The 27,646-nt window shown below is 49.1% G+C and overlaps 7 protein-coding genes across 9 annotated transcripts; 4 read left to right on the forward strand and 3 right to left on the reverse strand.

The window, feature by feature from the left end:
* Nucleotides 1-582, forward strand: LOC104585105 (inosine-5'-monophosphate dehydrogenase-like). Its single transcript, XM_010241079.1, has one exon. It carries the CDS (start codon nucleotides 1-3, stop codon nucleotides 580-582), a length of 582 nt encoding a protein of 193 aa, XP_010239381.1.
* Nucleotides 583-6,010: 5,428 nt separating this feature from the next.
* Nucleotides 6,011-7,088, forward strand: LOC100831592 (copper transporter 5.1). Its single transcript, XM_003578134.4, has one exon. The coding sequence runs from the start codon at nucleotides 6,146-6,148 to the stop codon at nucleotides 6,599-6,601; it is 456 nt and encodes a 151-aa protein (XP_003578182.1). The 5' UTR covers nucleotides 6,011-6,145; the 3' UTR covers nucleotides 6,602-7,088.
* Nucleotides 7,089-8,054: 966 nt separating this feature from the next.
* LOC100831896 (protein SCAI) lies at nucleotides 8,055-12,168 on the reverse strand. Of its 2 annotated transcripts, XM_003578135.4 has the most exons (9): nucleotides 11,373-12,168; nucleotides 11,070-11,276; nucleotides 10,765-10,980; nucleotides 9,945-10,011; nucleotides 9,706-9,852; nucleotides 9,455-9,546; nucleotides 8,906-9,091; nucleotides 8,675-8,811; nucleotides 8,055-8,557 (listed from the first exon to the last, which is right to left on the reverse strand). In XM_003578135.4, exons 1-9 carry the CDS (start codon nucleotides 11,982-11,984, stop codon nucleotides 8,314-8,316), a joined length of 1,908 nt encoding a protein of 635 aa, XP_003578183.1. In that variant the 5' UTR covers nucleotides 11,985-12,168; the 3' UTR covers nucleotides 8,055-8,313. The 2 variants fall into 2 exon arrangements, with proteins under 2 accessions (XP_003578183.1, XP_010238217.1); XM_010239915.3 differs by lacking the exon at nucleotides 10,765-10,980.
* Nucleotides 12,169-12,376: 208 nt separating this feature from the next.
* On the reverse strand, nucleotides 12,377-13,122 carry LOC100844107 (putative gamma-glutamylcyclotransferase At3g02910). Its single transcript, XM_003576525.4, has 2 exons — nucleotides 12,840-13,122; nucleotides 12,377-12,766 (listed from the first exon to the last, which is right to left on the reverse strand). The coding sequence occupies exons 1-2, from the start codon at nucleotides 13,089-13,091 to the stop codon at nucleotides 12,500-12,502; spliced, it is 519 nt and encodes a 172-aa protein (XP_003576573.1). The 5' UTR covers nucleotides 13,092-13,122; the 3' UTR covers nucleotides 12,377-12,499.
* A 128-nt stretch (nucleotides 13,123-13,250) lies between these two features.
* LOC100832192 lies at nucleotides 13,251-17,026 on the forward strand. Of its 2 annotated transcripts, XR_732589.3 has the most exons (8): nucleotides 13,251-13,407; nucleotides 13,481-13,604; nucleotides 13,922-14,007; nucleotides 14,094-14,172; nucleotides 14,252-14,361; nucleotides 15,321-15,385; nucleotides 16,401-16,785; nucleotides 16,983-17,026. XR_732589.3 is itself a non-coding variant. In XM_003578136.4 (7 exons), exons 1-7 carry the CDS (start codon nucleotides 13,306-13,308, stop codon nucleotides 16,492-16,494), a joined length of 660 nt encoding a protein of 219 aa, XP_003578184.1. In that variant the 5' UTR covers nucleotides 13,251-13,305; the 3' UTR covers nucleotides 16,495-16,962. The 2 variants fall into 2 exon arrangements, 1 of the variants encoding a protein (XP_003578184.1); XM_003578136.4 differs by lacking the exon at nucleotides 16,983-17,026 and having other exon boundaries at nucleotides 16,401-16,962.
* Nucleotides 17,027-20,000: 2,974 nt separating this feature from the next.
* On the forward strand, nucleotides 20,001-23,196 carry LOC100844401 (subtilisin-like protease SBT1.8). Its single transcript, XM_010239916.3, has 2 exons — nucleotides 20,001-21,913; nucleotides 22,298-23,196. Exons 1-2 carry the CDS (start codon nucleotides 20,194-20,196, stop codon nucleotides 22,993-22,995), a joined length of 2,418 nt encoding a protein of 805 aa, XP_010238218.1. The 5' UTR covers nucleotides 20,001-20,193; the 3' UTR covers nucleotides 22,996-23,196.
* A 1,843-nt stretch (nucleotides 23,197-25,039) lies between these two features.
* Nucleotides 25,040-27,646, reverse strand: LOC104585106 (cytochrome P450 71A1). Its single transcript, XM_010241080.2, has 2 exons — nucleotides 26,708-27,646; nucleotides 25,040-25,694 (listed from the first exon to the last, which is right to left on the reverse strand). The coding sequence occupies exons 1-2, from the start codon at nucleotides 27,641-27,643 to the stop codon at nucleotides 25,062-25,064; spliced, it is 1,569 nt and encodes a 522-aa protein (XP_010239382.1). The 5' UTR covers nucleotides 27,644-27,646; the 3' UTR covers nucleotides 25,040-25,061.

Here is a 27,646-nt window from a genome sequence, read left to right on the forward strand (position 1 = left end):
ATGGCGCCGAGCAGCGCAGACCTCGCCGGCGACGGCTTCTCGGCGGAGCGCCTCTTCTCGCAGGGCGTCTCCTACACCTACGACGACATCATATTACACCCAGGCTTCATCGACTTCCCCGCGGACGTCGTGGACCTCTCCCGCGGCGTGTCCCTCTCCATCCCATGCGTCGCCTCCCCCATGGACACCGTCTCCGAGTCCGCCATGGCCTCCCTCGGCGGCGGCGCCGTCGTCCACTGCAACACCGAGCCCCACATCCAGGCCTCCATCGTCCGCGCCGCCAAATCCCGCCGCCTACCGTTCGTATCCTCCGTCCCCTTCTTCTCCCCGGCCTCCGCTCCATCGCCCAACGACTTCGCGGGGCATGATTACGCCATCGTCACCGAGCGTGGTGATTCGCTTTCAAAGCTCGTCGGTGTCGCTGTCGCCGCCGACGCCGCCTCATCTGGTGCACCTGTTCCAGTATCCGAATGCATGTGCCCTGCCCCGCGCTCGGCCTCGGCCTCCTTCGACTTTGAGCAGGCCGCTGCCTTCCTCGCTGATGAGGGTTTGGACTACGCCCCTCTTGTTCCTCCTAAGTAAAAGGGAATATCGAGATCCCGCCGTGTAATTGCTTGGGAATAATTTTGGTTCTTGTCTCAAATTTATCCAAAAATGAATGTATCTATTTTTAAAAATTTATGCATCTAGATACATGATCTAGGTAGTATCTTCTTATTGTGGTTGTCCTGATTTCTTCCGCAGATATACTAATCAAAAGAAGTTTCGATCTTTTAGTTTCTATCGCAATGGTGCAAAGTTTGAAAACTGTCTTTCATGTTTTGTTCAGAGACCGACTCTTTTCAAAGCACGTTAGTCCACGTACTTGGCTCATTTGAGGTAAATAAATTAAAGAGAAGAGAAATGGTGGTCGGCATTTTCTACCTTATTTCATAATTTGTCTTGAAATTCTCATATGTACACTTATTTGTGGATGGAGGGGGTATCTAGAGATCTCTTTAGATTGTGGGAATTAGAAAAGTAAGAATACAAAATGAAAGAGCTGGATTCAGAACTTCTTTGGTCAATTCAAAGGATCTCTTGGGATGTTGGAGGATTCTAATCCCCATAAATGCTTCTTCTTATGTATGCTCTTTCATTTGTAGGATCACAAAGAGTATCTTCCCTAGTATCTTGAAAGATTTCTATGTTTTCCATGTGCACGAAAATATCCTTTCGAAAATATTCAATATATTTAGGCATTATACTCTAATCCCATTTTTTTCCTTTCGTGCATTTTGGGAATTGTGCAAGCAAAGAATGTCAAATAAGAGAGATTCATGCGGGATTTTAAAAACACAAGAATTTGTAGATCATGACTTTCAGTGGTGCACATGTAAACACAAAAGGAAATGGGAGAACTGAAAAATGGAGTGGAGAGAGATTAAGAGATAGAGAAGAAGCTCATGAAAAGTTATCAAAGAAAATATAAAGTGGGGTTTTAGCTTGGCTGTGCGGTCTTCTTCTTTTCGGCTTTGAGGACGGGCTTTTGTGAGAAGTTGCTCCCCCCCCCCCCCCCCCCCCCCCACACACCACCCCCACCTTCTTGGAGAAGCCACATTAAAACAATTGCTAGGTTTCCAAAATACTCTAAAGCTATGAAAATATGTTTGAGGTTTGTAAAAAAAATCAAGCAGCTCAGACAAATAGATAATCCTTTTAATTTTTATGCATACAACCAATATCTTTGTAGATAAATGGACTTTGAAAAGAGTCCATCATGCACGTGGCATGAACTAATTAATGTGAAAAATCAATTTGATCTGCAATGACAATTAACAATGGCAAAGAAAATAATAGTCTCAATAATCGTAGGCAAGAGACAAAGGAGCAACGTACTGCTCTGGGACATTTGACTCTCCTCCCCCCCCCCCCCCCCCGGCGTCGCCCTCCCCAAGGGAACCCTAGCCACCGCCGGCCCTTAGGGCCCTCTTCTCCTCTCTCCCCCGTGCCGGCGAAGCCGTGCTCGTCCAGGGATGGTGGCGGCGGGGCGTCTTCTTCTTCCTCTCATGGGTCCCACATGTGTGGACGTGTTAGGGAGGCGCGGGGGCATGGCGCGGCGGCGGGGCCAGGTGGGCACGGCCTCTGAGCCCTTGCGCGTGATGGAGGTCGGGGTGGCGGCGCCGGATCTATGGAGGGCCCCCGGATCCGGGGAGGCGTTGTTGTGGCGGCCCTGCGGGCGGCGCGGGCGTGGGTCGCCTATGCGGGGCGGCGTGCGCGTGCTCTGTCCTACGGGTGTAGCGGCGCGAGGAGGTCGCCGATGCGTGGCGGTGCGCTGTAGCGAGGAGGCCACGTGGTGGGCCGCGAGGGGGCCGCCGGCGGCGCTGCTGCGGGCGTGTTCAGGGGCTGGCGGGCCACGGCCATGCTGCCCTTTCCAGGGTCGGTGTGGCCAGATCCGGTGCAAGGAGCGGTTGCGGCGCCCTGGCCGGTGCCCGGCGGTGGTTTGGCGCGTGGCGTTCGGCGGGGTTTGCCGGCGCTCGCTGTGGTGCGGAGGCCTCTGGTCAGACTCGGCCGTTGGTTGCTCCTGTCTGCGGTTGGTTTGGTGGATGCGGGTGAAAACGCAGCATTGACGGGGTCGGCGCCGGCGACGATGGCATCCTCGGACGTCGCTTTCTTCTTGAAGGCATCGTTGTGCAGCTGTGCCTAATCCGTTGTTCATGTCAGACTGTAGGTTATGTAGAAGCTCCACAATACTTGTGTGTTCAGAAATCTGGTTCTGGAGCTCATGTGTTGCATGAATTTTAGATGGCCTTTGTTTCCTATATTTTCCTATGGATCGAGCCGTTTGCAGATGTTAGTAGTGTAGCTATTGTGGGAGTTGATTCAAGAATGTTTTGTTATCTCTTGACCTGAAGACTAATTCTGAATATTGTGTATCTTCGTGAGACGATTTTTATGATGAGATGCCTGGAATCAAATCTGTGAAAGCCTAAGTCTGAATGCAGCTTCAGTTTTGAATATTGCTTAGAAATTAGGGTCCAGTTTAAGAATTCAGTTTTTGAATATTGCTTAGAATTTAGGCTCCAGTTCACAGATTTTGCAGTTTCAGTTTTGTACAGCAACACCAAAACAATAAAAGTGAAATATTTCCTTTACATTCACATTCAAGAATTCAGTACATTTGCATTGATCGGGTACAGCAAAACAATAAGTATTTATAAATCCAAAATGTGGAAGTTGCAGGAAAACATCTACCATTGCTTGCCTTCATCCAGTTCCAGTAAACGAATCAACTTTCATCCAGTTCCAGCAAACACGCACACTGCATCATCCAGTTCAGTCCGGATCTTTATTTCTTTCTAAAGAAAAGAAGCAAACACGTATGTATATAGCTAGGGATGGAAGTTTACAAGTTTGCACCGAGTTAGGGTTTTCACCAGATACTTCGCCCCTGTAAGATAATAAATGAGATTTCATATGGTAAAGCAAGAGAATTTCACAGTAACATAGGGTTCGTTGTTTTTTTCTTGAGCAAACATAGGGTCGTTGTTGTGAGTTCTTGGTGGGCAAACCAGCAATTGGGCCGGTCAGATTCAGCCCGTTGAGGCCCATGCTTTGCAAGTTGACAACGTACAGGCCTACAATGTCATTTCAGTATCTTTACGTCGTTGCCATTCTTTGGACGAAAATCGATCGAACATACAGAGAAGTTACAATGAATTTCGGTTCTTGCGATGGAAAGGTCCTAATTTATTTGTTTTTATCACGGAGTATAAGTAACGATGACAGGTCCAAATATTTAGGTTTGAATTCCTGAATTACAGTTTGGTACGTTATTACTAACTACCTCATACCAGTACCGTCTACCGTCCAGCAAATTTTACCGTCCACCGGTTCAACTTTCATTTTTTTTTTGTAATCAGCTTGTAAACATTTACATCGTTTAGCTAGCCGACCTTTTAATAGAACAAATTTCTGCTAAGACCAAACAATCCCTTCACTTTTTTTTCAAAAGAAATAAACAACGAAGGCCTTGTGGACACTCCAGCCAGCCGGTCGACCCAAGAAAAGGCCTTCCCAGTAGCGGCAAGCGCGCGCCTGCCGGGGAGTACAACTGCAGTACAGATCTGTACTCCGTGTGCCGGCCGCGGGCGTACTACCTGCAGCACTATTTGATTGGGCAGGGCCTTGCGGACTAATTACGTGGGAGCCCCTACGGTCCGTCTGCAGGTTGCAGCGTCCATGCCTCTACCAGTCTCATCCATATCGAAGACTATGGGTCGGCTTTTTCTAATCGATTTTCCCATTTTCTTAACGCCGGCCTCTTCTGTCACTCGCCCATGATTCCGTTGGCACGTTGTCACGACTCACGATGCACGGGACGGAAGGCAAGATTCGTGCCTTGGGCCAGCCGGTTTTGGGCTCTGGCAAAATTGACATACGTACAGTACTGGACTAACAAAAAACGAAAAGTCAACTCGAAACAGTTGAAAAAAAGCTCCAGATTAACGTGACGCGGTATTTCAAACAATCACACGGTGGGCCACTAGCGCGTAGGATGTTATCATAGGATACTCCTCTGACCCATCCCTGAATGGATGAATGTGCTTGGCTTGCTTCAAACTTGCAACATCTGGATGAAGCTTGCTAGTAGTACATCTTCATAGCGTGACGTGAAACTCACCTCGGGCTTGGAGCCCGACGCTACAGTTCGGGTTAGCATCTCCGTAAGACATTTGTTCAAAGCAAACACTAAACACTAAACACTTAAGAGCATTTCCAGGCACGTCCGCTTCTCAAAATCAAAAAGTAGTGACGTATCAATTTAGCTGGCACCCATAATCCACTATCTTCTCACAGGTGGGCGAGCAGGGACGCCGGCTGAAGCTGAAAAGCAGCGCGGGTCACCACTATCAGTGAGACAAACTAAATTTGGGGAGCGATGTTTGGGGGTGCGGCCGGGTGCCGGTTCCACTCCAAACAAATTGTTGCGCCGGTGCCTTCCCATATGGCCATGCGTCGGATGAAATATAGGGGGGACGAGTGGAGATGCTCTAAGATGTCATGCCAAGATTATATTTTTTGTCATAGTATCATTTAGGGACTTTTTAGAAAACATATGTGTAAGATAGAGAATAAATTGATTTTCTACAAAGAATACTTTGAATCCGTAGAAAAGAATATCCCGTGACAAAAAAATACCGCTCAATAGATTTCTCGTGCGTTCTTGTTAGTCTTCGGACGGCAAGTATGTTAAGAACTATGTGGGGGTGAACTTTGTGTATTCCCTTATCTATGATAGCGGAATCCGACTACGAGATCGTTTTTTTCTTCTTAAATACCGCTCAACACTGTCATCTCTAAATCTTTTAAAATAATTTTGAGTTATTTTGGTGTTGAGGACATAAAAATGTCAACATATGGCTCTAGCTAGTTTCGTAGGTGCGTTAATTTGGTTAAACAACAATATGCTTCTTTATTTGGTTTTTCAAACTTACATCATTGATCAACCTACTGGGAGGACAGAAAAATGGAGCCTTGTTTGAATTAAATTTTAACAAACTCATATGATCTCATTTGCACCTTTATAAGATGGTATAACTTTGTCCAACTTCTATCAGATTTTTTATAAGATGGTGAAAAAAAAATCTGAGGATTTTTTTTTTCAAGGAATAAGATGGTCAAAATTTGCTAGACATGACTTAGTGTATAGATGTATTCAAATTTAGTCAAAATTAAGATATCATTTGTTAAATGGAGAAAGTAGAATTTTTTATTACAAGTACAGCTCTAAATTCGTTTGATCTTGGTCGAGCTCCGCCAGTGCACACCGCACATACCCAGGGATCGGGGTAGATGCATTAACTTGGCTGTGGCCGGGACGCGTGAAGATGAGACGCACCGGCCGATTATGGCGTAGCGTGCCGGTAAACCCAACCTCCACCAAAATGGCACCAACGTAATTAAATCCAAGCCCCGTGCCCGAAACCGCAGCACGTTTAATGAAGGCCCCTGTCTCTTTAAAATCCCACCGGTCGCTTCGCTGGTAATCCTCCTCCTCCTTCCCTTCCCCTTTCCGGCCGCCGTTCTGCGCCCTCCAGTCCGGCCGGCGGCTCGCCCACCGCATCGAAATCCCAAAACCTCCTCCATCCCCCAGCAGGCCACCATGATGCACATGACCTTCTACTGGGGCACGTCCGCCACGATCCTCTTCGACGGCTGGCGCACGTCCGCGTGGCCCGGCTACCTCCTCTCCCTCCTCGCGCTCTTCCTCGCCGCCGCCTTCTACCAGTACCTCGAGGCCTTCCGGATCCGCGTCAAGCTCCTCGCCGGCGCCAAGGCGGAGCCCCTCCCGCCGCCCGCCGGCTCCGACGCCGCGAGGGCCCCGCTGCTCGCGCCGGCGGCCGCCCTCGCCGGCGGGCGCTGGCCGGCGCGGGTGGCCACGGCGGCGCTGTTCGGGGTCAACGCCGGCATAGGGTACCTCCTCATGCTCGCCATCATGTCGTTCAACGGCGGGGTGTTCATCGCCGTGGTGCTCGGGCTCGCGGCCGGGTACCTCGCGTTCCGTAGCAGCGACGGCGAGGATCTCGTCGTGGTCGACAACCCCTGCGCCTGCGCGTAGGGATCGGGGGCCGGTGGCCCGGTTGGCTTGCCCCAGGTGTGGTTTCCTGATGTTGTATAACACAAGCAGTAGTAGTAATAAGATTGGGTACAAATCGAAAACTCTGTGTTGGGGGATTGCAATGTTCGTGTTCATCCGGGAGGAATTGTAGAATACAGAAATCGGAAAAGTTGCTCCCTTTGTTTCGACAAATTGGTGAATGCTTTTGTGAGCGAAGGAGCAGTAGTTCAGATTAATGAAGTGCTACTCCACTGTAGAATTATTAACCTCACATATAGCTATAATATCTTCTTCGTGGCGCTGTGACGTATCCAGGAAGTGATATTCGACAGGGAAGAGCAGCTCAGCAGCATCCACCTTCCGTGGAAGAAACTGAAGCCCAGATATCGTACGCAGGGCTCAGGACTCAGGAGGAGCATATAGATTCGATCAGTGTAAAGATAAATACTTGTCCTTTTTTCATAAAGAGCATCAATCTTTGAGTGAAGGATGGGTGTCCCGGCGATGAGAATACAGGAGAGCGAGACGAGTTGGGGAAACCGTTTGTTTGTGGTCCGTGTATAAAAAGCGCAAATGCTGCCGATATTGTTTCCAGTTTTGCTCGAGGCCATTGTCAGAACCTCCAGCAAAAGGTGCTTGTTGATCGAGGTTCAGCGTGTGAGCACCAGCGCACCGAGCCATCGATGCACTTCATGACGCTGGCAACCAAGCTGTTGTTTGTCACACGCAATGCCTCCGTTGACCATTTTTATCACCCTCGTGGCCCATCGGCCATGGCGAGAACTCCGGGCAGGAGAGCCCAATGACCGCGTCCTCCAGATCGTCAGGACTCGGGATGCATATCTGAGTACAACGGCATGTAATTCCCTCTCATCAGTCGTAACGAACAGATAGACTTGACATGCACTCCCGGTTTCCATTTCCATCCTAAATTTGTTGACGGGCGTCGCCGGGTAGGGAGTCTGTTTAGACATCTTCCTGCATCCTAACACGAAGTATCTTCTGTTGGACGGTATCAGCCCACATCTTACTATCTCTTCTGATGGACATTCAGCGCTCGAAAGATTTTTCCATATCTTCCTCTCGGCGTCCAAAGCTGTTCTTGGCCATTTACGATGTGTCTCATAGCCATCCAAGCTTCCTGCTGTTTCCATATCGCATCGGGTCTGAAAGGTTTTAGCGACGTCTTCTTGCCACAGCTTAATCAGTGTGGTGCGTTTGGCATATTTAATGTTGTTCCTGTGTCGGAGGCTTTTCCATTCTGATCATCCCGATTCCCGATCGCATCAGCAGATTGTACCATTTTGCTTGCTACGGAGTACAACAAAATTTAGTGCATATCTTTGCGGCCTTTTTTTTACTTTTTGACACGAGGCAAAAGTGGCACTTTTACATGATGAAATACTCATGTTTTATTCTTTCATGAAAATTTAATTTATTAGTGTGAAACTCATAAACCAATGAATTGGTTGATTTGTGAGTATCATTACATGTCTGGGCAGTAGCTAGGGTGGGTAGCGCTATACTTTACTTTTGTATCACGGCAACTCACAAATTAACAACAATCTCATAAAAAAGAAAAGAAAAACCCATGAATCAACAACTGTTACTAGCAAACAGTATGTATATGTAAAGGGAGGAAGAAATGCGGAGAGCAAACAGCAGCTGTCTACAAGGAGGGGAGAGGTTCCATGAGATGACAATGTATCTTCTCATAATTCTTTGCCAGCGCCTCCACTGCTGGTGGCGTCCTCAATGTCAGGCCATGTAGTCACCTCAGAAAATGAGAATTGGTCGGTGGCACCAAAGAAAGAAGCCACTCGCATCACGCAGCACTGGGAGAGCATGCTTTCTTCCCCAACTGACTCGGGCAAAGGAGGGACGCAGCTTGGTAGGCATTCCACCTTATCGTTGCTCGCTTTTAACAGTGAAAGTGTGGCTCGGCAGAAGATAAACCTGCAGAAACAATCCAAAAGAATCAGCTCCTCAGGTTTCGATCGATCTGTTGTTCCCCGGACTGGAACTGGAGAAGGGAACGGTATCAGAGATTGACAAGATAGTTAGCCAGGTGACCTGAGAAGCAGCCGTCTCAGGAGTGGATCACCTAAAACTTCAATCCAAACAGGTAAAAGTGAAGTTGATGCAACCAAAGTCATGGCCCATTCATTCAGGGACAAGGATAATAGTTCCTCAGCTTTGTTATAAAAATCCTATAAAATAAAAAAGATCATGTCAACCCTCAAAACACAAAGTCTAGTCCTGGAAGAAAGAAAATAATTTCTCACAAAACTTTTAAACACACACCCTGTCAATATCGAGTCCATTATTGCCGATAACAAAGCAGAATGCTTGCAATGGAGCTGTGAGAAACATAGTAAATTGACTACCACTCTGCCGAGTAGAGTCCCCACTGAATCCTACGGAGGAAGATCGGGAGCTCGGAGAAAGTAACATGGCAGTTGCCTCCCCCTTTTCAGTTCCATGAATTGACTGCCATTGTTAAATACAACGATAAGAATGGACCAATACACCGATATAACTTAGAACAAAAATTGCAGAAAGAACTTTGTTCCACAATAAGAGTATATAAGGCAAAGGCACATAACCCGAGCGAGTGCCCTGTCAATAAAGAAATAGGAACCACAGAAGGCTGTGATAAATAACAAGGGTGTTGACAAAAATAACTAAATGTTCACATATAGAATAAAGCAACAATGATCTATCTAAAATACATTACAATATTCCGTAAAAACATCCACCAATCTTGGATACTCCACTATAAATATATATATATATTCAGCATTCACTAGCCAGAAAAATATGAATGGCAGAACAAAGGAAAAATAAACGTGCCTTAAATGTAGAGCTGACGCTGCTGTCAATCACCAAAAAGAGAGGTCTCCTTGTAAATGGGATCAGATCACAAGGGTATATGCAGTTTGAGCCTAGAAGTTGAACATTTTTCAGAAACAATATTGCTTCATTCAAAAATATAGTATAGCCAGTGTAAAGGCGTTTTCAAATAACCCCATGCCATCAAAATTGTTCCATTCTGCATTAGAGACACTGAAGATAATCACATCAACCCAGCATTGAAAAATTACCTTCACTTTCACGGCAACCTAACCAAAGGCATGGTTCATTATCTTCTTTTGAATTGATGGGCCTAGTATTAGATATGTCAAACTTATTAAAACTGCTCACAACCCTTTCGCTTGTGTCGGGACCAAATCCAGAAGATCCCACCTCACCTGAAAGAAATCGTCATATTTGAATGCTAACTAAAATGTGTTTCCCAAAAGATGGTTGATAAATTACAGTTCTACAAGCCCGGGGCACCAACCTGCAGCTGAAAGATATATTAACATCATACCATTCGATGGGAGCTCCTCACATTTGGTGGCCAGGACCTGGATTTCAATTTTACATTTTTACAGGGGCAATTGTTTCACATAGGATGATAAAATAGTGTAAATGCTGCAGCTCAATTTTCACGTGAAGTAAAACAAAATAGAATTTGAATTTAAAAGGACGATGCAAGTGAGAGAACCCCAGAGGGTTCTCTGGGGTTCTGTTTAACAGCTCTTTTCTCTTTGTTGGGTGACATTCATAGCATGGCACCCAAAGAATCAGAATCACTAATACCAGTATACCACACAAAAAAAGAAGAAGTGATATTTCATAATTGTTATGGGGGAACAGGAATCTAGAAAGGACCAATGGAAAAGACTATGTTGTTATCATATCTTGCAGGATCCTCTACCTTTTTCAGTTCCCCTACTAGCCCATTCTGACCATTCCAATAAACACAAACTGGCCGACTGTCCATTATTTACTGATTGCACTTCGCTCATCTTAAGGTAAAAATGAATGCACCAGAAATGGTTCCACAAGTTTTCTCCTAGGACAAACCAATTGAGTGTATTGAATAACAACAAGCATTGTATACTCCCTCCGACCCATGTTACTTAAACATAAATAGGATGGATATGATAAATTATAGTACTCCCTCCGACCCATATTACTTGTCTCAAATTTGCCCAAATAGGGATGTATCTATGTTTAAAAAGTGTCTAGATACATGCAATATTTCGACAAATAATAAGGGTCGGAGGGAGTAGTATATTGAGTTCAGATGTCAAATGAGAAAGAATTGAACTTACTGTTAGGAAATGCGTCACTGATGGGCGGTATAGAACTGTTTTCAACGGGTTTGGAGGCAATGCGGCATCTCTCAGATCTTTTAAGAGATTAGGGTGATTTTGCCCGCTTTCATCGTGGGCACTGTAACCATTGTCTAGCGCAAAGGAACCACATGGTTCCCACTCAAGGCACTGAAGCATTCTAAATGTGTCTATAGTGAGGTCTGTATATTTGACCTGAATGAAGCACATAGATCGATCATGTTTCACTGGTACAATCAAACAGAACTGATGCATGTTACTGCAAGTAATGGAGGAATCACTACCTCGTTATGATAGTAGCTGCACAGTATGGCATCACTTAAAAGCAGACCACGCTTCTTGACCGTAGGTGGGATGGTAGGAAGAGTATCCGGAGGATGATCAAATGCGTAGCTGTACCTGAGTGGTCTCATGTTCATGAAGGACGAGTCCGCCCTTAGAAACCTCGAGATTTCTTGCACAACATGCTTCCACTCCTTGTATTCGGCTTCCTGAAACATCTCGTCTTCTCATCTTGAGTCAGAACATGAAGACCAAGCCAATTGCACCGAAACTGAAAAACGAAGGAAAAGGAGAATTGCCTGGACCTGGAGGGTCTTCTTGGACTCATCGAGGAGCGCGCGGATGTTGGTGGCGAGGCGCGGGACAGTGTGCGCGCGGCGAGCGAGGAGAAGCGCGACGAGGAGGAACCTGGCGAGGAATCGGAGGTGCTTGGTGGGGCCCCCGAGATGGTCATCGAGGAAGTAGGCGCGGTCGAGGACGGCGTGGTAGAAGACGAAGGCCTCGGAGAGGAGGGCGGTGTCGGAGGTTCGCTGGTACTGCGAGTAGTAGAGGTGGGCGATGCGGGCGGCGATCTCGCCGACCTGCCAGCGGCGGAGGCCGGCGTCGAGGAGGCGGTGGCGGTGCTCCTGCTGCATGCGCCACAGCTGGGTGTAGATGCGGAAGGCCTTGCCGTACTCCTCGGGCTCGTGGCGGCCGAAGAGGGGCAGGTCCCGCACGCGGGCGAAGCGACGGTCCGCCTTGTCCAGCAGCGACCAGAACTGCTCCGCCGTCCAGCCTCCGCCGCCGCCTTGGGCTTGGCCTTGCTGCGGCGAGGACGCCATGCTTGCTTCCGCCTGATTCGTTTCGTTCCCCTCCCCTCTCCGCGACTCCGCCCCCTTTCCCATGTACAGCTGTGCTCCTGGGAAGACTGAAGTCATCGCCGTTAGCCTCGCCCTCTTCTTTCCTTTCTCCGTTCCGTTCCGTTTCTGCTCGGAGCCCGGCCCAATCCCAAAGGCAGGTTTTGTGAAGTTGATGGGCCGATCTAGCCCATTGGAGCTAACACCTTTTCGACTTGAGCCCAATGCATACTTCTCACCTCTAGCAAAGACTCTCACAATCTGAATACTACTACTATTCTGCTAAAAAAAATCTGAATACTACCATCCTCTCAAAAAAAAAAATTCTGAATACTACCGCTCTAGAGTTAACAAAAGGCAGTAGTACAACAATTACCACCTACAGTCCCTGTAGCAAACTCAGCATTTTCAATGCCTAGATGCCCCGAGCATCTTTATTCGACAGCAACTTCTCCAGAAAGAAGCACTCAGAATTCAGCAACTGTACGACTGTGCATAATGGATAATTTGATCCAAGATTATCAAGCCACAATTGTCCAATTCATTCACAGACCAACCACACAACATGTAAGGTTCAAGGAAGGGATGGCATCAACTCAGTTGTCCGGCGGAGTGGTGGCGATGAAACCATGAACGGCCTGCATGAGTCCCGAGATGCCGGGAGAGCGGCCACTGGGCGGGATGTACCTGCCGGCATGCTCCATGGTGTATCCCCCGATCTCCGCCGCCTCACCGCCGCAGCGCCGCCACAGGGCCTCCGCGTAGCTCGCGTCCGCGAAGTAAGCCTCAGCCTCCACCTCCCTGCTCGTCCCTTCGACCACTACGGTAAGCCGCCGGCGCTCGTAGACGCCGAGGTGGGTGCCCTGCCGTGACGTCGAGTCGAGATTAGTGAAATTGGGAAAGGAGCCGTGCGTGGCCGAGAGGGAATAAAGGTACCTCGAACGCATCGAGGTCCGCGAGGGCGCTGGGGGATGCGGAGTAGAGCTCGCCGGAGACCAGACGGCCGGAGGACGGAGTGGGGCTCGGGAGGAGGAAGGGGACTGAGTAGGGTCCAATAACGAGGGAGACTGGGGCGGCAGTGGAAGCGGTGCCGGCGAACGGGCTGCCGAAGGCGGCGAGGCGCGGGTGGTTCGGGAATCCCCGCTTTAGGGTGCCGTACACGAACACCATCGTCGCCGCCGGCTCCATTCCCCTTCCAAGTTCCACCCCTCCCAACGAACCAGTCAACCGGCTCTCTCGCACGGCTTTTCCTTAACAAAGAAAACGAAAAATAATGTCGATGGGCTATTTGGGCCTGCCGGCCTACCGTTGGGCCATCAAAATAAAAGAAAAACCACAGAGAGGACTAGAACGCGAAAAAATCCTAAAAAGAAAAATAAATTGAGCACGAGAAGACGGGGCCATGGCTGCAACGGCGATCGACGAGCCGGAGACGGTAGAGGTGAAGCTGCGCGCCGTTGGTCCGTCCCGGCCCACAATCCTCCGCCTTCCTCCGCTTATATCGGTCGGTAACACTCGCAAACACCCTTCTTCTCGCCTCTTCTTACCCTAATTATTAATGGGGATCGATCTTGTAGGTTGCCGATCTGCGGCGCAGCGTTGCCCACGACCGGCGTCTGCCAGAAGACCGCCTCCGACTGATCTTGCGAGGGACGACTCTCCCGTGGGGAGACGACGCCCATGTCAAACTACGGGATGGGGGTAAACTAACCACACCTACACCCGCCTCCTCCTCGTCTTGTTTGCCAGGCTAGATGCAAGAACTCGTAGCTTGTGTTGTTTTACTACGGTATTACTGACCATGATTCTTAGTATTTCTGTTTTTACATATTTTCAAACTTTCCAGTTTCCACAATGTTGGCTAGGCTCCTCCACTTTCAGAATCACATAGCAGTGCAACAAAATTTTATCATAGAACAGTTAGTTGGAAGTTTCATTGAGTTCTGCTTGTTTGTGCACTTGATAATATATCATATGGACTTTTTATTTTATATGTTTTCACATCACAATTTCTGTAGATAGTCTTATAGTGGCCGTGGCACCTAAACCACCTGCTAAGCATCTCCGAGATGATGATGACAATGATGATGATGATGAAGAACTGGTAATGTGTTCTCATGATATTTTAAAGATATTATATTGACAGGATGGATTGGTGCTCCTCATAACAATTATCTGTCCGTTCTGTAGAAGTTCAAAATACCTCAAACAACAACCTGGTGGAAGCGAAGAATTTTCACATTTCTTCGAGACAAACTGAGATTACCTGGTAATGCACTTGACGCACCCCTATTTTCTGATGAAATGATAGTGGGATGATTAATTTCTTTTGAATTTCACTTCTGCAGATATCTTGTTGATGGCACTATTTTCTATTACTATGAAAGCATGGATTATTATCACAATGTGGTTCCTGTTGGCCCCTGTTGCTAGAAAGTATGAAGTAGGACCTTTATATGTAAGTAGCTCTTGATGATTTGCTTTCCCAAGAAAATAACTATAGTATATTAAACTTGTTTCATTCATGAGTGTGTGCTTATCATACATGAAGGTGCATATAACAAGTCAAAACACGTTTTGGAAGCCAGTTTGAGCATACATATTGAATTATGTCTCTAGTTCAAGCTAGGGGAATCCATGCCTGTCGCTTGGAAACCTGGGAACTGGTGGTTACTAGCGTGCTCCGAGTGGTTTTCTCTTTCATGTATAAGCCTTTAATTTAGAGTAAATTTCACGAAACCACACTTTTTGTGGCAGTTGTCTCACAAAACCACGGTTGTTTTTAATAGTATCACAAAACCACAACTTTTGGGGCAGCTGGTTTTAGAAAACCCTAATCTCATAATTAAGTTGGTTGATGGCGTTTCCGATAACCCGGGGCTACCAGTCAGATGCCACATCATCTTCCCCAACATGTTTTCGACGCCCATTTTCGATGCCACGCCAGTTTCTACCCGACCAAAGACATCACCAGCTGTCAGTAGAGCAAAGGCAGCTGATGTGGCGTCAAAAACGGGTCGCGGAATATGACGTTGCATCTGATTGGTGGCCCCACGTTGTCGGAAACACCATCAACCAGCTTAATTATCGAGATTAGGGTTTTCTGAGACCAGCTGCCCCAAAAGTTGTGGTTTTGTGGGATTATTACAAACAACCGTGGTTTTATGAGACAACTGCCACAAAAGTGTGGTTCTGTGAAATTTACTCTTTAATTTATGACTGAACCATAAAAGTCATGTACCTATAAATTAATCATTGCAAATTTCTTTTGTCTAGTGTATAGCTGTTTTGCGGAACTACAATGCTGCAATCTCCATAGTACAACTATGTGGTCTGTGGTTTTAAAATGACCAAACTTGTTGCATTTGGAGCTAGATTTCAGTTCATTGACAGATGTTAGTGCTTGCTATCTGCCAGATACTCGCGACGGGTTTCTTGATCATAATTCTTAATCTAGGAAGACGACAACAAGGTGATGTAAGGTATGCTCTCTATGCCTTCAGTCTGCGTAGCAAGATAATGTTCTTCAATGCCATGCGATTGTTTTATTCTTATAACCTTGCATATTGATTAGTATTCTTGGTTTTACTTGTGTTAAAATTGCAGGTAGAGTTCACAGTTTTACTTGGAAAAGATGTATTTTCCCTAATAATCCGTGTAGAATAAATAAAAGTTTTGTCAACAGTAATAGACTAATAGTAGCTTCAAAGCTACCTGGGCTGCAGTATCAAAATCTTTCCTTCTTTTACTTTTCTGCCAGCGGCTGCAGATAAAGCAGTCTAGAGTAAATTAAAATTTTCTAAAAGTTTTCTCAACAGTAATGTTCTGAGACTGCAGCCCATCTCAACAGTAATGTTAGCATCTGAAACTAACCTAAGGACCTAAAACTAACCTACGCATCTGAATTTGAGGTATCCCGTCTGCCTACACACCACATCTGCCCTCTGTATGCAAAAAAAACATATATTAGCCTTCTTAAGGCATCTACAAAACAGAGGGCAGATGTGGTGTGTAGGCAGACGGGATACCTCAAATTCAGATGCGTAGGTTAGTTTTAGGTCCTAAGGTTAGTTTCAGATGCTAACATTACTGTTGAGACGGGCTGCAGTCTCAGAACCTTTCCTCTTTTTTTTTTGCCACCGGCTGCAGATAAAGGCATAAGCAGCCTTACTGCAATTTCTCAAACTAAAACTGTGGTCACGTTTTGACTAGAATAGCTGTATTTCACTTCTGATATGTCTTGGCTTGCCTTGCTGATAAACCAAAACTAAGTTTCTCTTGTAAGACCTGTGAGGTCAATCTCTTACTTTTTGAACTGCTGCTATTACCATTTTATAAACTCGAAATGAGAAGGGCCATCTAAATTTACAGTACTAAATTTAGCTGGAATGTTTGTCTTGGGTGTTGATTATAGCGGATATAAATTATTATATGGATATGAATAGTGCATTAGGAAGTTGATCCTTTCAACTTTCTAATTGTTCACTTTCCATGCAGTGCTTATTCCATATTTAATGAAGACTTCAGGGAGTTGCCAGGAACATTTAATGCGGAGCGCATAGATAGAGATCTCCGTGCAGGTCAATTTTAAGCCCTGATTTGGGTTACCTGGACCGTGGTATCATGTGACTGTACAGAAGCAGTGGTCATTTTCTTTCGGTACCTGCAAAAGATCCTTTCAAATGAGTTGCCTTTATATGGGTGGACGATATGAATTTACCTATGCATTTTCCAGATATTTGAAAATGCAAATCCAGAAAAGCAGATTTAGGAAAAGATTATGATCGTGTAGATATCGAAACATGAGCAGAATTTTTTCATGGCTAGTGCAACTGCTTTGGCCATTCTTGTTGCAGAGGGTGGACTGCCTGATAAACTCAAGGTGAGCTTGACCTCTTTAGCATTCATTATATTCCCACCCTTCCAGAAAATTCAAAGAAATTCTCACATGTAAATGATTGAGTATTATGTGCAGCTGTCAAATTTTCTGCAAACTTGTTGTATTTGTGGCCTGTCAAAAATCAGTATATTTAGAGCACATACAGTGTTTTTTTACTCATGTTTGTTGTTTTAATGCAGATCATATATAGACTCATTTTCTAAAGGAACTTTGGAAATGCATATTTCATCTATTGTCTACATGCATGATATTTTGAAGCTACACACTTAGAAATTTATAAAGAGAGAGCACACACTCTCTGGAGTAGAATATAAAATGAATGCGTATGGGCTTCTTCCTAGTAGTGTGGATACCTCTTCTTTTTGGCCTGAAGTCTCTCTACTTATCACATATACTTCAATTCACCCGCTGCTATGCATTATTCATGCATTTGGTTGATAAGCTTGACTTTTCTTGTTGTCATTAGACAGTGTGCAGTATCAGCACTAAATGCAAGTATTATCAAATAGCACAAAAAGAGGCATGGGAAAAATGAGCATAGCATAAGAATGAAATACTCCCTCCGTCCCAAATTAAGTGACTTAAATTTGTCCAAATATGCATGTATCTGTACCTAAAAAGCGTCTAGATAAATGTAATATTTCGGCACTTAATATGGGACGGAGGGAGTACATAAATAGCTTTTGTACAATGGTAATCATAATATATATTTTTGAAACGGTGGGGTCATCAGACAGTATGCCGGGGGCTAGGGGATCAGCTTGTGGACGCTTGCACCGCGAGGAGCGGCTGCCTCACCAAACCTTGTCGCAAAACCATCCTCAGGTGGCGTGTGGGCGCTGCCCGTTGAAGGCCGGACATTTGGGACATCCCACTGGAGTACACCTGGGCGTCGTCACGGCTTAACGCTTAATGAAGAAATGAAATGTGGATGGGTTTATGCCTGTGCTGATTGAAAACGTTAACAGGTTCTCACCAAGCAGCGTGACCGCAATACGCAAGACTGGCAGGTGGGGCATCAGCATTGCACTGACCGGTGACCGCTACCGGTTTGAATGATGCAAATAAGCCGGACCCAACTTAACAGTCGCTACAACCTAAATATTTCTTCTTACCATGTCTATACGGGTGCGCAGTTGGTACCTGGGCAGAAAATGCATGGAAGTCTTCTCTTTGGCTGAAAGAAACATGGTACTCATGGGCAAGCATTTTTCTTCATTTGAATGAAGTGAACAGCAAGCTGATTCATGGGCATCATGGAATTAACAATGTCACACCACATATGCAGTGCTGCCCCGTTCCTCGCTTGTAGAGTTGTAGTCAGGCAGCAGGGGCAAGTTACTCCAACCTTCGGGCGATTATGATATCAGATGCTGTTCTGCACATTGGAAATTAGGGGCCTCTTGGCATACAAGTCGAACAGATTCAATTTAAAACATCTCGATTCTCGTCTACTACTTTGCCGCAAAGGGTCTTAATCTTTAAGAGTGAATGGATATCGTCCTGACCAGACAAGGCTGACACTGGCTGAGCTTCTCAGGTGTGTCATGTTCTTCTTTTCTGGCGAGGTGTGGCATCTCAATGGAAGCTGGCATTTCATGCCGGAAAAAGGCAATTGAATATTTGTGCGGTGACCAGCTCACACTCCCACCCATGCCAAAGCACGTCGCACCATGGATGAGCCATAACATAGATGCCACTACGGCATAGATTGTCCTATGCATAATGCATGCGCATCAGTGCATTTGCGCTAATCTGGACCGAGTAAGCAATGCTGATCACGAATCTATACTCATTTGCATTATAAGTTGTTAATTGTCATGGGTCATATAATACTAGAGTCAGCAAAGACCAACGAAGTTAATGTTTGCGTGGATATCATAAGCACGCCTAAATTGCACACATGCCATTTCGCTGTTTACAGTAGTGGACAACAAAAGCTTGCAAACTCTGGCACGTATCTCATCATCTTTTGTCAACGTGGAAGCGAATCTCAGGGCGGGTAGTGCTGTGACAGATCTGGTGCCCCGGCTCTCTTACAGCAAACTCTGTGTTGTTCGCCTACTACTCAAAACCGGAAGGACTACCAGTCCAGCACTCCAGCTCCGTTTTTGAGCAGTAGTGCTAAGCACTGTTCCTCCGCAAAGTTAATAAGTTGGGATAGCACTGAAATATATATAGCCACCACGTCAGAATCTCTATGCCCGTTGCCGGTTCAAGGCTCGTCGCTTGCTAGTTTGCACGTGGCCAGTCCATCCAATAAGTAATGCAGAAAAAGAAAAACCATACCTGCCTGACTTCGCTTGCATAGGCCGGGATCTATTGGCAAAATTGACAAGTGAAAGTGAAAGTGAGAGTGAAGCGCGTCGAATTTCAGTAAAAAAATAATAATCTCTACGGGATCCAGCCAGCTGAAATGCATGGCGAGGTGCGGATCGAGCCACGCGGTGCTTGGACCGAAAAAGCGGAGAAAGGCATGGGCGACACAGTATTAGAAAGGGGCACGCCATACATAGATCGATCGCACGCACGCACGCACTGGCCGCGATCGACGAGCTAGCCCGGCGGCCCCCTCTCATGCTCGTGCGCCCCATCAACGCGCACGGCGCACAACGCCCAGCCTTTGCTCGTCGCAACCACCGGTGCGAGCTAGCTGTAGCTCTCTCGGTGGATCGATCGAACCCGGCCGCCTTTCCGTTTTGGCTCCCCACCACGGCGCGCGGCGGGCCGGGAGATGCCGCGTGCGTACGTATATACGTGCCCGGCCATGGAGCACGCCGCCTGTAAAGACGGATCGATCGACCAGCCGGGCGAATGATGCCGTTGCCATGCCACCAAGGGACGGACGGAGACACGCATGATGGACTGCCGGCCGGGCTTTGTGCTCGATGCGCTTTGTCTTTGTGCCCTCCCTATTCCCTAATAAGCTGTCTGTCACTCACTCCATCCATCTCAGGCAGGATTCTCTCACCACCTACGTGCAGCGGCACCGGGGGGGAGGGGGGAAGAAAGTTTGACGTTGACACCACCGAATTCCGTCCCCCGCGGACCAGGAACGTACACGCACCCACAATTTTTATTCGGTTGTGTGACCTGGCAATGCTGATACGGCCATGACAGACACAGTCGTCGCACACAAGATCTATCGGATTTCCTTCGCCTTCTCACACACTAGCGCTCCATCTTCGCAAAAAGAAAGAAAAAAGGTCTTTCACTAACGTAGTACTACACTTTACGACGTCCGAGTCGTTGGTCTGTAGTCTCTACAGGGAAGGATCCTCCATTAACAGGAAGTTCGTACGTACGCGGCTTCCTGGTTTCTTTATTTGAATCGAGCGCCTCGACGGATTGGCACACCACTCCCTCCACTCCACTCAACTCCCCCACGCCATGCCCCCAATGCAGCAGCAACCGCCCCCCGTCGTCGTCCTCCTACTCCTCTTCTTCCTTGCCTGCTCGTACACGCTCGCCTCCGGCAGCACTGACGATGAAGGCGCGGCGGCGGCGGCGACCTACATTGTGTACCTGAACCCGGCGCTCAAGCCGTCGCCCTACGCCACCCACCTGCACTGGCACCACGCCCACCTCGAGTCGCTCTCCCTGGACCCCTCGCGCAGCCTCCTCTACTCCTACACCACGGCCGCGCCGTCCGCCTTCGCCGCCCGCCTCCTCCCGTCCCACGCCACGGAGCTGCAGAGCCACCCCGCCGTGGCCTCCGTCCACGAGGACGTCCTGCTCCCGCTCCACACCACGCGCTCCCCTCTCTTCCTCCACCTCCCGCCTTACGACGATCCAGCCGCCGCTGACGCAGGTGGAGGCGCCGATGTCATCATCGGGGTGCTCGACACCGGCGTCTGGCCCGACAGCCCCAGCTTCGTCGACACTGGCCTGGGCCCTGTCCCGGCGCGCTGGCGCGGGTCCTGCGACACCAAGGCCGCCGACTTCCCCTCCTCCTTGTGCAACCGGAAGCTTATCGGCGCGCGCGCCTTCTTCCGGGGCTCCAGCGCCAGTGCCGGCGCGGCCGCGGCCGCGGGCGGCGGGAGGAACGGCTCTTCTTCTTCCTCCCACGGAGTCAATGGCGAAGTCTCGGCGTCGCCGAGGGACCGCGACGGGCACGGCACCCACACGGCGTCCACGGCCGCGGGTGCCGTGGTGGCCGGCGCGAGCCTCCTCGGGTACGCGCGCGGCACGGCCCGCGGGATGGCTCCCGGGGCGCGCGTGGCCGCGTACAAGGTGTGCTGGAGGCAAGGGTGCTTCAGCTCCGACATCCTGGCCGGCATGGAGCAGGCCATCGACGACGGCGTGGACGTGCTTTCCCTCTCCCTGGGCGGCGGCGCGCTGCCGCTCTCGCGCGACCCCATCGCCGTCGGCGCGCTCGCAGCCGCCCGCCGCGGCATCGTCGTCGCGTGCTCGGCCGGGAACAGCGGGCCCTCACCCTCGTCGCTCGTCAATACCGCCCCGTGGGTGATCACGGTCGGCGCCGGCACGCTCGACCGCAACTTCCCGGCATACGCCAAGCTGGGGAACGGCGAGACCCACGCCGGCATGTCCCTGTACTCACCCGGCGAGGACGACGAAGACGACGACGACGGCGACAAGATGTTCCCTCTGGTGTACGACAAGGGCTTCCGCACGGGGAGCAAGCTCTGCATGCCGGGCTCGCTGGACGCGGCCGCGGTGAAGGGCAAGGTGGTCCTTTGCGACAGGGGCGGGAACTCGCGGGTGGAGAAGGGGCAGGTGGTGAAGCAAGCCGGCGGCGTCGGGATGGTGCTCGCCAACACCGCCCAGAGCGGCGAGGAGATCGTGGCGGACAGCCACCTGCTCCCCGCCGTGGCCGTGGGCGCCAAGAGCGGCGATGCTATAAGGAGGTACGTGGAGTCGAACGATGATGCGGAGGTGGCCTTGAGCTTCGGCGGCACGGCGGTCGACGTGCACCCGGCGCCGGTGGTGGCCGCATTCAGCTCTCGCGGGCCCAACAGGGTGGTGCCGCAGCTGCTCAAGCCGGATGTGATCGGACCTGGGGTGAACATCTTGGCCGGGTGGACCGGGTCCGTCGGGCCTACCGGGTTGATCGCCGACGAGCGGCGACCCAAGTTCAACATCTTGTCAGGTGAGTGCACGCTCTGCTTCCTTCCTCTGTAGATTGTCTGAAAAATTGGAGTGAAACGACCTAAACTTTACGGCTTGATGGAGCAGTAACATGTCAGCGCGCTATCGTTATGGTCGTCTCTGATGTTGTTAGCTTTGAGCGCACGCATCGAAAAAGCCATGATGGTATAAAGACAGGCTTTAGCGCATGCGTCTGGTTATTTCTCTGTTTTGCCTCCACTGAAACCTTCGCGAATGTTTAGGTTACATTGTTGCTAGCTGGAAGCTGCATTGATCTCTTGTGTGCAGCGGCAATCCAGAATCTAATAGTAGTACTGTACGATATTTCTCTGGATTTATGACTCAATTCAAGTCGCAAGCTCACATTAGTGAATTGGTGATGCAGGAACGTCCATGTCGTGCCCTCACATCAGCGGGCTCGCCGCGTTCGTGAAGGCGGCGCACCCGGACTGGAGCCCCAGCGCCATCAAGTCGGCGCTCATGACCACCGCGTACGCCGTCGACAACAACGGCTCGCCCCTCCTGGACGCGGCCGGCGACAACACCACGGCCACGCCGTGGTCCTTCGGCTCCGGCCACGTGGACCCGGTCAAGGCCCTCTCCCCGGGCCTCGTCTACGACACCTCCATCGACGACTACGTGGCCTTCCTCTGCACCGTCGGCGGCGCCTCCTCGCCACGTCAGATCCAGGCCATCACGGGCAGCAGAACGGCGAAAGGAAACGCGACGTGCCAGCGGAAGCTGTCCAGCCCCGGCGACCTCAACTACCCGTCCTTCTCCGTCGTGTACCCGCTCCGGAAGTCCCACAGCACGGTGAAGTACCGCCGCGAGCTGACCAACGTCGGCGCCGCCGGGTCGGTGTACACCGTGAAGGTCACCGGTGGGCCGAGCAGCGTCAGCGTGGCCGTGAAGCCCGCGAGGCTCGTGTTCAAGAAGGCCGGGGACAAGCTCAAGTACACCGTCGCGTTCAAGTCGTCGGCGCAAGGTGCCCCGACGGACGCCGCGTTCGGGTGGCTGACGTGGAGCAGCGCCGACGGGGAGCACGACGTGCGGAGCCCGATATCGTATACGTGGGGGATGTAAGACACCGTAAACATCGATGAGTAACTAATTCGTATTTCGCCATGACCGGCGGATGGATCGCCGGCGGGTGATCGGTGGTAGTGTTGCAGAGGCCGGTTGGAAGAATTCTGGCTGCTTTGTGCGGCAAAGGTAGGGGCTTGTATTCAGGAGGTGAAGACAGAGAGGAGCCCCTTAATAAAAGGAAATCGATTTTTCGGTACAGAGTGGATAGATACCGATTTTCCTCTTCCGCGGGGAACCGCTAGACGCGGAAAGCACGGACGACGCAGAAGGAATCAAGGGAGCGTGCGCGGGCGCGGGCGCGGGCGACGCAAGCCCACACGGGCCGGTTGCACGTTCCAGAAAAGGATTAACAGAGCAGCCCAGTTATGAAGTGTTGAGCGATCGATCAGCAGAGCGAGCTGAGCGAGCCCTGGCCGCCAGGAGCTTGGCGGAACCCTCCCCGTCAGTAGTCTTCGGATCAGCGTTTTTTTTTTCGGTTTTTCTCGTCTCCGACCGCCGATTAGGCATTGATGACGAGGGAAATAATAAATCAACGTCTGGCTACAGTTTGTCTACCTTTTTTGTGAGGTATTGTGTCCTCGCGACGGTTTCTTGGTGGAGGAGGCGACGGCGTATGGAATAATAGTTTACCGGCTCCATCCTCTTCCTGATGTAGTCAACACGATCTACTTCATGGAGCTGGTGGATCTCGCGGTTTGTTTTTTCGTTATTTTGGTCTTCTTTCTAGTTGGTTCGGCGACGAATCAGCAGATCGACAACCTGCCTTGCAAGGGGTGTGTCTCCGGTCAGAGTGCGTTCAACGATATTAGGTTCTCATCAGTTGCGGTGAAAGACTCATGTGGCTATTCAAAACCTATAAGGTTAATCCGGCTTGTGCAGCTTTGGTCTTCTGCAATTTCATCACCGGAAACATGAAGAGTTTTCCAGATACGGATGACGGATCAAAAGTTGTTTACTTCAAAGAATCGTGATGTAACTTTTAGTTTCATTAGGGTTTTTTGTTGTTGGTTTTCGTTTCAATTTCGATCGCTTGTACTTTGTTTATTGAATCAATAAAGCTAGACGTTTCTCAAAAAAAAGGAGCAGCCCAACTTTTTTTTAAAAGGGCAAAGCAGCCTGACACCATACAACACATCACAGTGACACGGTCCATCTCAGAAGTTCAAAGGTTGTCAAAACAAAACGGGTAGTTTGTCCTTTGAAAATTTGTAAGTTAAAAAAGTAAAACCTCATCTGAATGATCCGGAAGCTTAAATAAAAGGAAGTTTATCCTTGAAACTTTGAAAATCAGAAAACTGAACCTCTTCTGAAAAATTGAAAGTTTTTCCAGAAAAATTTGGAAGCCCATCCTAGATTTTTGAAAGTTTTGTAAAGAAATAGAAAGTTGTCAATGAATTCGAAAGTTTGTCAACATTTATGGAAAGCTCATCCATAATTTGGAAAATTCATCATTCGAAAAATTTATTCAATCGGGGCAACGCTTGTCGGACTTTGATCGCGAGACTGCTACATATCGGAGCTTGGTAAAGTAGCAATGCCCAATAGATACGAGTGTATATTAAGAAACAACATTACATGATGCACGTCGAAAACCAGGGTTTCATCGCTTGAGTCTGGTGGTGTCTGAAGACATAAACCAACCCCGCTGACCATCCAAGCTCCAAAGTAACTTAGTTTTCTGTATGTTGAGATATGTGTCGAATATGTGTACGAGTAGGGTTACAATTGGACTTGGATTAGTGGAGGGTTAGGTGTTGGAGTCGAACACGTGAAACCCGGACCTAATATATAAAGGCATCGCGAGATAGCCCAAAGTGATCATGACAACATAATAGCAATAGGCTCGTAGGGGAAGCCGGCGTCCAGGGTGGCCGGTGTTAAGGTATTATGAGGGGAGGAGTGCCCGTAGTCATGCCCCGGTGATGTAGGCGTCGGCCGAATCTCGTTAACAAATATCGTGCCTCCGGATTTCATAACACAGTATACTGCTGCAAAGTAACTAGGAAAGCCACGATAATGATGCAATACCAGAAGAACACAGTGAACGGACAGAAAAGCACTGATTACTCCAGCCGTTCGTAGAGATGACCAGGGAGCTTGGGCTCGGCGACGACCTCTAGCGGGAACTTGCGCGGCGTGGACAGCCCAAAGATCTCCTCCATGCTCAATTCCTCCTTCGTGACGCCGTCCGGGAGCCTCCAGGCGAAGCCATGCAGGAGGTTCGCGAGGCTCACCTGGATCACCTTCAGTCCCAGGCTATATCCGGGGCACATCCGCCGGCCGGAACCGAACGGCAGTAGCTCGAAGTCCTGCCCCTTGACATCGATCTTGCTGCCGAGGAACCGCTCCGGCATGAACTCCTCCGGCGCGTCCCACAGAGCCGGGTCGCGGGCGATGGTCCACGCGTTGACGAGCACGCGCGTGCCGGCGGGGATGTCGTAGCCGGCGACGGACGCGTCCTCGCGGGACAGGCGGGGCGACAGCAGGGGCGAACCCGGGTGCATCCGCAAGGTCTCCTTCACGATGGCCTCCACGTATGGTAGGCTCCGGATGTCCTTCTCTGTGACCCAGCGGCCTCGGCCCACCACGCGGTCCAGCTCCTCGGTGGCCTTGCCGAACACGTCGGGCTTCTTCAGGATCTCCGATACGGCCCACTCGACCGTGGTCGCCGAAGTCTCTGGGCCGGCCATCAGGTCCTGCACGTGCCATTTGAAAAGGCATTATTAATTGCGAGCAATGGCTCCCCCTAAAAAAAAATTGCGAACAATGGTTCAGACATAATTTAGCTTCTAGTGTTAAATTCTCAAACTCTTGTAGCCCAGCAAAATTTGCTTGCATCAACTCATCTCACAAAGATGATGTCTGTCCTGTGCAGCAGGCTCTTGATCATGTAAGCGTGAAGCAATGTACTGTGCTTCTAAGGAATAAATCCCCATTTTAAAAAAAAAACTTCATAAATGTTTTCGGTAAAATAATAATAATAATAATAATAATAATAATAATAATAATAATAATAAGAGTTTGTACTAAATAGATAAAATTCGCACAGCTTTGTACAAGATATGCGTCTATCTAAATAGATAAAATTCGTACAGCTTTGTACTAAATTCAAGATGGATCGGAAAAAGTATTTTATTGTATCTCAATTGAGTCCTCTTGCTTGACAATCCCGGACTCATAATTATATGTATGTGTACCTGTATCTGAATATTTCTCATTTATTTTTTATTTTTTCTATCTTTAGATCTGTGCCGGTATAATCTGGATCAACATTGATTGACGGTGGAGATTATTTAGCGGCGAACGTGGTGGCTTCCTCTAGTTTTGTTTTTAATTATACGGTTTTGCTATAGACAAGTCGACTGATATTTGGTTAGATATAAGTCGACGTGTTTACTGTTGGATCTTAATATAACGGCAACTCGTGGGAGATGGAGGAGTGGAGATGACGTGTAGATTTTAATCCAACGGTTCTAGTGCGTCGACTGAGATATGAGTCTTTTTCTTAGAAATCAATCGACTAAGAAATAGCCACATCCTTAATTATATAACGATAGATTTGTTTTGTGTTGGTCTAATTCGGTGCATACAGTTCAAGAAAAAAGAAAGAATGGATACTGGTCAAAAAAAAAGAAAGAGAGAATGGATACTTTTTGTTGGTATAATTCGGTGCATACAGTTCAATAAAAAAGAAAGAATGGATACATGCCTGAGTGATGGCCTTGACACCGTACCGGTTGAGCTTGACCTCAAGATTGGGGTCACTGGCTACCTCCAGCAGAACATCGACCATGTCCGTTGCCTTGAAGCTCTGCCCCTCTAGGAGGCGGCGCTCGTTGTGCTCGTCCACGACATGTTCGAGGAACCGATCGAATACCTTGCTCAGCTTCTTCATCCTCTTAATGTACCCCTGCAGGTCCAGCCATCGTAACCACGGGATGGAGTCGCCGATAACCAGGACGCCTTCGAGCAAGAATAGCTCGTCCAGCATTGACTTGAGCTCCTCCAGCGTCGTCACCGATCCCCCTTGGTCCGCCACCTCGTTGTCCTGCTGGTACCTCTTGCCCATCACCATGCGCGTGATCACGTTGAGGCTTAAGGTGGACAGGTAATCTTTGAGCTTCACGACGCGCCCGAGCCCGGAGGCCTCGTGCAGGCCGCACAGCAGCGCCCGCATCTCCTCGCTGCGTATGTACTCGTACGACTCGAGCCGCTTGGCGCTGAAGAGCTCGGTGAGGCACATCTTCCGTGCCTGGCGCCAGTAGGCGCCGTAGGGGGACCAGGTGATGTCGCTGTAGTTGTAGCCGGTGTGCTTGCCGGCTGCCGTCTTGGGCCGGTCGATGAACACCGCGTCGTGGGTCTTGAGGAAGAACTTGGCCATGTCGACGGAGGAGCCCACCACGACGGGGAAGGACCCGAACCGGAGCTGCATCAGCGGGCCGTACTGCTTGGCGAGCGCGTGGATGGAGTGGTGCGGGAGCGTGCCGATGAGGTTCAGGTTGCCGATGATGGGCCATGGCTTCGGGCCCGGCGGGAGGTTGTACGTGCGTTGGTTGCCGCGGCGGCGGCGGTGGATGGTCTTGAAGAAGAGCGCCGTGGCCAGCAGCACGGCCAGGAGGGACGCCCATTGAGGAAGCTGATCCATTGA

This window comes from Brachypodium distachyon, chromosome 4, assembly GCF_000005505.3.
Source record: "Brachypodium distachyon strain Bd21 chromosome 4, Brachypodium_distachyon_v3.0, whole genome shotgun sequence".
Classification (NCBI taxonomy): domain Eukaryota; kingdom Viridiplantae; phylum Streptophyta; class Magnoliopsida; order Poales; family Poaceae; genus Brachypodium; species Brachypodium distachyon.